Source organism: Mastomys coucha, unplaced genomic scaffold (genome assembly GCF_008632895.1).
Source record: "Mastomys coucha isolate ucsf_1 unplaced genomic scaffold, UCSF_Mcou_1 pScaffold5, whole genome shotgun sequence".
Classification (NCBI taxonomy): Eukaryota; Metazoa; Chordata; class Mammalia; order Rodentia; family Muridae; genus Mastomys; species Mastomys coucha.
The window spans coordinates 83,696,743-83,704,596 of NW_022196911.1; the positions used below are offsets into that span (position 1 = coordinate 83,696,743).

The 7,854-nt window shown below is 50.5% G+C and overlaps 2 protein-coding genes across 5 annotated transcripts in view; one reads left to right on the forward strand and one right to left on the reverse strand.

Annotated features, from left to right (window-relative positions):
• Nucleotides 1-1,389, forward strand: part of Mks1 (MKS transition zone complex subunit 1) — an 11,729-nt gene extending 10,340 nt beyond the window's left edge. For 2 of the 4 annotated variants that reach the window (XM_031353041.1, XM_031353042.1), the window contains 3 exons: nucleotides 188-270; nucleotides 361-458; nucleotides 553-1,389. In XM_031353041.1, coding sequence (XP_031208901.1) covers nucleotides 188-270; nucleotides 361-458; nucleotides 553-641 — 270 coding nt within the window. In that variant the 3' untranslated portion in view covers nucleotides 642-1,389. Of the gene's footprint in view, nucleotides 1-187; nucleotides 271-360; nucleotides 459-552 lie in introns of those variants that run through there. The other 2 variants (XR_004113416.1, XM_031353043.1) reach the window with 2 other exon arrangements.
• A 199-nt stretch (nucleotides 1,390-1,588) lies between these two features.
• Nucleotides 1,589-7,854, reverse strand: part of Epx (eosinophil peroxidase) — an 11,332-nt gene continuing 5,066 nt past the window's right edge. Inside the window, exons 8-13 of the mRNA XM_031353040.1 lie at nucleotides 7,163-7,323; nucleotides 6,589-6,844; nucleotides 5,886-6,056; nucleotides 3,136-3,373; nucleotides 2,252-2,464; nucleotides 1,589-1,950 (exon numbers count right to left, since the gene is read on the reverse strand). Of these exons, the coding sequence (XP_031208900.1) occupies nucleotides 2,263-2,464; nucleotides 3,136-3,373; nucleotides 5,886-6,056; nucleotides 6,589-6,844; nucleotides 7,163-7,323 (1,028 nt within the window). The 3' untranslated portion in view covers nucleotides 1,589-1,950; nucleotides 2,252-2,262. The remainder of the gene's footprint in view (nucleotides 1,951-2,251; nucleotides 2,465-3,135; nucleotides 3,374-5,885; nucleotides 6,057-6,588; nucleotides 6,845-7,162; nucleotides 7,324-7,854) is intronic.

Sequence of the window (7,854 nt, forward strand, 5' to 3'; positions counted from 1 at the left end):
AAGAAGCATTCTTGCTTCTTGCTCATTCTCCAATGAGGATGGAGCCTGGCATCCCCCTTCTGTTGCTGTCTGAATGACAAAGTAAAGTTCCTCAATGCTTGCTACACTACCTAAGACTAATCTGGATGATGGGAGCACTCTGGCCTAGAGTTTGCACAAATCTATTCTGTCTCCACTGTCTGCCCAGGGGGAGCGCCTGAGTCGCTTTGGATTCCGCACTGAGACAACGGGTACTGTCACCTTCCGATTGCACTGCCTGCAGCAGTCCCGGTGAGTAGCATTGGATCCCTAGGGAGCCTTGAGCCCCTTGTCACTGAGGGCAGGAGAGCAGACTTGACTATGTTTTCGGCTTCCCTGCAGGGCTTTCATGGAATCGAACTCCCTCCGGAAACAGATGCGGAGTGTGTTAGACCGGCTGGAAGGGTTCAGCCAGCAGAGTTCCACGCACAATGTGCTAGGTAGGCACCTCGTTCCCTCACCTGGACACCCAGGGCCACTTTCTTCTCCTCCCCACAGTAGCTGACTACGTGGCAATATTTCCCTCCCTTACAGAAGCATTCCGTCGAGCCCGGCGCCGCATGCAGGAGGCCCGAGAGAGCCTCCCCCAGGACCTTGTGAGCCCCTCAGGAACACTGGCCTAGCTCTCTGCAACCCTGGCCTGTGGAGCAAGGGAAAGATGTCTGCATCCAGTGCTCTCACTTTGTCTTGCTTATTAGAGACCACATTGGTCTACCAAACTGGATGATCTAGAAACTTCCAGCTGGCTCCTCTGCATAGTCTTCAGCAGGACATTCTTTCTTCCATGTAGAAGTAAAGCCTGGGGACTCTGGGGCCCCACCTGACACCCTGTTCATCTTTTGGCTGTCAAACATGGACATCATAACAAGGCAGGCCGTGCAGTCTGAAACTCGTTTGGGGGAAACCCAGCATTAGCCTGTCCTCAGTACGGTGTCTTTTCTGGTTTGTCCTGGAGCCTCTGTGGCAGAGGGCTCCAGAATGGAGTTTGGCAGCCAGGAGTAATGGTGCACGCCTTTAATCCCAGCACTCGGGAGGCAGAGGCAGGAGGATATCTATGAATTTGAGGTCAGCCTGGTGTACATAGTGAGTTCCAGGACAACTAGAGCTACACAGTGAGACCCTGTCTCAAAACAAAAAAACAAAAGCAAACAACAGCAACATGGAGGGTGGCATCTTCCAAGGAGGAAGAAAAGGTGAGGGTAAGAGGCCTCAACTTCCTGGCTAAGTCTCTGTACCCTTACAGTTTAAGGCTGGCTGGCCTTAGGACATGGCCTGAGGTAGTTCTCTGTTCTTCCTGCCAGCTGGGTGGGGTCTTTTATTGTGTTTATTTGTTTCCTTGTTTTTCATATAAAAAGTATTTATATTGACTGATCTTCTGTGGACTCTCGTACTTTCTACTCTGGAGATCTAAGCTCTGCCATTCTCTCCTTCACAGAATTTCTTAAAACTCCAGAAGAGACCATGTGGCAAGTCCCAGGCTGCATTTTAGCAGCCCTTGTCTTGACTGTGTGGGGCAAAGCTTAGAACCAAGGCCACCCCCTCCCCAGCCCAGCAGAGAGACAGCAGGCCCTGCCCTTGCATTGTTTTATTGGTAGAAGTAGAGAGAGTGCTGCTGTTCCTTCAGGCCGCAAGGAAGATGGTGGGATGGCTAAGAGGCAGGACTGTGTGCTCTTCCTGTCTTGCCGGAACCTCAAAGCCTTGTGGCTTGGCTCCTAGGCTCTTATACTGGGCGCTTATTCATAACATGCTAAGAGGCTCCCAAGGTAAGTGGGCCTGTGACCATAGCACCCTTGATGCTTTCAGCCAACAAAGCCATCTCAGAGTGTAGCCAGCAAAAGCTCCAGCAGGAAACAGTGGTTTGCAGGGCAGAAAGCAGTCTCATGATCCCCCCATTACCCTCATCTCCAAGACTTGGGGTTTTGGCGTTGAATCCTGTGGGAATACCAGAAAGAAATGGATGAGGAATTTGTTGGCTATCCAAAGAGCTATTTTAGGATGTCAGTGACAAAACTGAGGTCAGTTAAATACTTGTGATTGTCCCTTTCCCAAACCCCACCAAGTCCTAGACCCCAGAACTGATTTTTCAGCCCAGAAGCTAGCATTCTTGGTAGCCACTTTGGAAGAGTACCGTGTTCCTAGGGACAAACTGTATTGTTGCTGCTTAGCAGATGGGATGTCTTATTCCTGGAAGAGATGCTAGGGCCTGCCTGACCCATTCCAGATCTCCCCTCACCTGCAGAAGCCTCATTTGCCTCGCCAGGCTGACAGGCTCAACTTGGGAATACGGCTACAGCTCACAAAACCGTTTGGGTAGATGTTAGCCCTGAAGATGTCCCTGGAAACTGTAGTGATGCCAGTATTATCGCATATAATCCGAGATAAAGAGATTCGCCTCAGGGCTTTGCGTTGTCTTTTGGTGAAAACTCCCCATTTCTGCCACCAGAATCTGTCGGTCAAAAGAGAAGCATGAGAAGGTTGGAAAGTTGCTGTGCAGTGAGCACCATGCTCGTGTCTGGCACTCAGGCACTCTATTTCATCTGCTTTCCATAATCCTGCTAGTTCCATAAGTGCACTACCCAGAAGTAAGTATACAACAATCTAGATGCCAGGGATGGACTTGAACTCAAGCATACACCACATTCAAATAAGGAGTCGGGTCTTAAACCACAAGCTCAGGTTTAGCTCTTTTGCCCACATCTTCTGCGGTCCACTAGCATAGAACATCAAGGTTGGCCAGTCGTTGTTCAGGCCTACGGAGGTTCCAAGCTTGCCTGGGGCAGCATTTCTTTCCCACAGACTCACTTTGCATGGGGAAGCCTCCTGGTCTCGGCTCCTGTGAGCTTAGGAGAAATAAAGCTTTAAAAAGTGCTTTCTCAGGCCAGGCAGTGGTGGTGCATGCCTTTGATCCCAGCACTTGGGAGGCAGAGGCAGGTGGATTTCTGAGTTTGAGACCAGCCTGGTCTACAGAGTGAGTTCCAGGGCAGCCAGGGCTACACAGAGAAACCCTGTTTCGAAAAACAAAAAAAAAAAAAAAAAAGAAGTGCTTTTTCCATTGTCCAGCCTCTCGATGCTATATCCTTCCAATGCTTGGTTATTTTTAGCCCGGGGATCACTTACCTGTCTCCATCTCTGGCTCTTCTGAACTGGTTCTCAAAAAGACAAGCCAGAAGCGGCCCCACTCGGGCCCCCGGCAGGAGAGGCTCCGCAATGGCTCCGACCCAGATGTCAATGTTGTCGGGCGTCTTGTACAGGCTCAGAAACTTCCTTGCCAAATCCCGATTTTTTAGCACCTGACTAAGCTGGGCCAAGTTTCGGGGCTGGGAAAGCCCACAGAAGCGCCTCCAGGCATTGTATCCTGCAGGGGAGCCCAGTCAGAGCAACTCAGTCAGTCTCCCACCAGCTTTTGCTGCTCCGCCCTCCCCCGCCCCCCATCCTCCGGAGTCTATTCTGTGCTCAGTACTGGTTGGAACCAGAAATCCCCGAGGTCTAAACACTAGATCACTGCCCTCTCTAGACTGTACGTGGACAGTCTTGTTTTGTGTGTGTTGGGCTGAGGAGTGTGTGCTGATGTACAAAGCCCACAGATGCAGATTTGATGATGTGTATGCGTTTACATATTGTGGGGTGTGCATGCATATAGAGATCAAAGGTCAATATTAGATGTCATTAGTTAGACACTTTTTTTTTTCTTCTAACTTTTGTGGAACTCATCAAGTAACCTAGGCTGGCCTGCCAGAGAACCCCGGGCTTCTTCCTGTCTCTGCATCCCAAGCACTGGGATTACAAAAATATGCCACCTAAGCCTGGCATTTTTTAAAAGTGGTTTATGGGGAATGAACTCAGATCCTCATGTTTGCAAGGCAAGCAAGCCTTTTACTAACTCTGAGCCCTACAGATCTGACATTTAATATTATTATTGGGTTCATACACATTTTATAGGGGCACTACTTGGAACGTTCTTAAAAATCAGGTTTGAAGAATATGCGTGAAGGAATGACAGGCCTGTAGGGAATAGATGTTTATGGGAATAGAAAGTTACAGTGTGGCAATCTGAGTGGCTAGCAATGCCAGCCTTCCAGCAGGGGGCGCCAACAGCTCCTTAGCTGTCAGGAGCATCAAGTGTAAGACTACCAGGGAAATGACTCTGCTTGCCTCACAAGCATGAGGACCTCCTGAATTGGATCTCCAGAATTCAGGTGTGTGTGTGTGTGTGTGTGTGTGTGTGTATACATACATATATATGGGCAAGGTTATGCACACTTATAATCCTAGTGCTGGAGAGACAGAGGTAAGCAGACTTGGGATTCACTGACCACTCAGCTGCATGGTAACCTCCAGGCCAGAGACCCTGCCTCAAAAATACAAGGTATTGCTGAACAGTGGTGGCCCATACCTGTCATCCCAACACTCGGCGGGAGAGGGGGCAGAGCGAGGCAGATCTCTGAGTTTGAGACTAGCCTGGTCTACAGAGTTAATTCCAGGACAGCCAGAGCTATATAGAGACTGTTTCTTGGGAAAAAAAAAAACAAAAAACAAAAAAACAGGCAGTGGTGGCACACACCTTTAATCCCAGCACTTGAGAGGCAGAGGCAGGTGGATTTCTGAGTTCGAGGCCAGCCTGGTCTACAGAGTGAGTTCTAGGACAGCCAAACAGAGAAACCCTGTCTGAGAGAGGAGAGAGAGAGAGAGAGAGAGAGAGAGAGAGAGAGAGAGAGAGAGAGAGAGAGAGAGAGAGAGAAAGAGAGAGAGAGAGAGAGAGAGAGAGAGAAAGAAAGAGAGAGAGAAAGAGAGAGAGAGAAAGAAAGAAAGGAAAAAACTAACAAATTACATACATACATACATACATACACACATACATACATACATACATACATACATGATAGAGGGCACCTGAGGAATAACACCTGAGATTGGCCTCTAGCTTCCAAGTGGGCCCCACAGACATGAGAGTGGGGGAGGCAGAAGAAAGGGGAGAAAGCCTGATGTCTTAGTGCCGGCTGTATGCCTGTCCATTGCTGTAGTGAGCAGAGCAGGCAGGAGGAGCAGGCTGTATGCCTGTCCATTGCTGTAGTGAGCAGAGCAGGCAGGAGGAAATCCCTGACTCCTTTACACACGAGTGAGGATCCGCCAGGACGAGTGGGGCTTCAGGCTCCCTCTAGAGAGGAAGGTTGGAGCTGGAAGTAAGAAAGGCCAACCAGGCCTGAAACTTGTTTGTGGTGTTGAATGGGGCCAAATACCAGGAAGAATGAAGACATTTTGAAGTCAGATTTTTGCTTCATATTTTCGTGACTTTGAGTAGATTACTAGCCATCTCTGACTTGCTCCCCATCTATATGATGGCTGGAACTTCTGCTGCAGAAGCTCATCGGAACAAGGAAATGAAACAGGAATGTCCATTCTCTTCACGTGGTGTCCTCACCAAACAGCCCTGTAGGGCCTTCATCCCAATCTGCTTACTCCCCATCTCTCTTGCTGCTGCCTCCCACCCTCAGGTCCAAGGGCCCTGCAATCTCCTTGGTCCTAGAAACTTTATAGCCTTCTTCTCTGAAGTTGCCAGTGAGGTACGGGACAGGTCATCCACGTCCAGTAAGTCTATTGCTTTTCTCTGCTCAAAAAGTTCTGATCTCTTCTCTTCACCTCCTCGTCCCCTGACCTAGTCCTGGGGTGAACCTAAAGCCGGGGTCCTGTAGCAGATAGGGATGGCCTGAGGAGTCAGCAAGCGTGGGATCGTGTGTAGCGGGGAGCTTTGCTGCATCAACATGGGTCTTGCCTGCTCTGTACTACTACTATCTTGTTCCTGTCAGAAGGGGGGTCCAGGCCTGCTCTGAACCCTCCCCCAAACGGCCCTGTGTGAGGTGCCCCGTCACCTGGAAGCCCGTGGTCCCGGCTGCGCTGCATGTTCAGAGCTGCCAGATCCAGCCCGATCCTTCTCACTTGCTGAAACAGCTTGTCCCGGAGCTCATCCACCAGCATAGAATCTTGCCGGTTCAGCTTAGCAGGGGTGGCCATGAGACCTCGGAGGATAGGGTCGATGCCACCTGATTTTACGAGATGAAAGAGTTGGCCAGCCTCTTAGAAGCTCCTGAGGTCATCCCATGATGCCAAGCCAGCAAGTGGGGCTCCTTGCAGGTCCATAATATACTGCTCTGACATCAGTCTGCCCCGCTCCCTGCTTAGGAAACCCCCATTATCAGGCCTGGTGATACAGATGGTATTAATACGATGAGAATCCTAGCTACTCAAGAGGCTGAGATAGGACAATCACAAGTGCAAGGCCAGCCTGGGCTACTTTTAGTAAAATTTAAGGAAGCTACTTATATAAAATTTAAAAAGTAAAAGGGGAGGGGAAATAGCTTAACAGTAGATCACTTGCACTAGGACCAGGTTTAATTCCAAGTGCATGAGACAGGAAAGAGGGGGACTCCTCCCTTAGGGCATGAGAGACTCATTGATGGCTGCCATCCGTCTTTCCACTATCCTGAGGAAGTGTTTGCAGAGGCTGGACCAGCAGGCCCACCTGGGGAAGGGGTGCTTGAACCCTCCCCCCTTGCCTTTGGGAAACCCAGTCACCTTCATATACAACACGCCAGCTGGCAAAGAATACAGAGCTAAGCGGAACGTGCGAGTTGGGTGCCGAGGCCCGATACTGGCTGTCCAAGCGAAACATGAAGGGCTGCAGCATGGTGTGGCCGAAGCGGAAGGCCAGGGTGAAAACATTGGCTACACGGGGGTCCACATTGGAGCAGTATCCTCTGTAGGGACCCAAGGTTCTTCTGATCCGAGCCTTGCCAAGAACCAGAGGCAGGAAGTCTCGGTAGGTGATGATCTGGAAGAGATGGAACGGGATGAGTGTTACCTGAGCAGGCTGTAGACCTCCCTTTCCTCCGCTGTTCAAAAGGCTCCTCAGGCACACGAGTGATGATTATCATTGTGCCAAGTGTGGCAACCTTAATCTCCCGTTGGAGGATGAGATACTGGAATCCAAAGAAATGTCATGGATGGGGTCCCCATCCATGTTGGAGCCAGGGGTAGAGATGCAGCCCAAGCATCCAGATTCAGCAGCCTTAGGGCACAGCCTCAAAGCCATGTTCTCAAAGATTGGGAGCCACTCCGTCAGATTCACGCTGGCTTCTGGGCCCCCTACCTGGACCATGGCGCCCACAATCTTCCGGGCTTCGTTGTACAGCTTGTCTCCACTCCAGTGGGGATTCAGGCGCCTCAGCTCCGTGGCTAGTCGATTGTGTTCTCTCACAAACAGCGTGTGCAAGGCTGCCAGTTTGGGGGTTTCACTTGACCGGGTGTCACCTTGAAAAACCCCCAAGTTCAAGATTATAAGAGACTCTTCTGGTAAAGGAAGACTGAGTGAGGTCTGGGACCCACAGACCAGGTGAGGCAAACGTCTTGAGCTATGCTTCCGTCTAAGCTGTCTCATCTGTCTCATCAGTCTACCTACTGACAGTCACCTTCCTCCCCAGGACAGAGAGCACAGTGGGCTCCTGGATCCCTAAGTGGCTAGACCAGGTTAGAACTAAGTGAGACACACAGGGCAGAGGCTGATTGTCTTGCCTGGTGATTCTCTTCTACAAGAGGACCAGATCCACAGCCCAGACCACACCCTGTGGGGAGATGACCCTGGGAGCCATGACCTTGAGACTACATGCTGGGTCTGCATCTGTTTCTCCATCGGTTCCCGTATTTGAATATGATGTCCTGCTGCTCTTCCAAGGAATCAAGGGGGTGGGGCACATTGGGCAGAGCACATTTCTGTACCCAGACCTCTGACATAAGTAGGCAAGGACAGCAAGTTCAGCCACCCGAAGGCTTCTCACCCAGTCA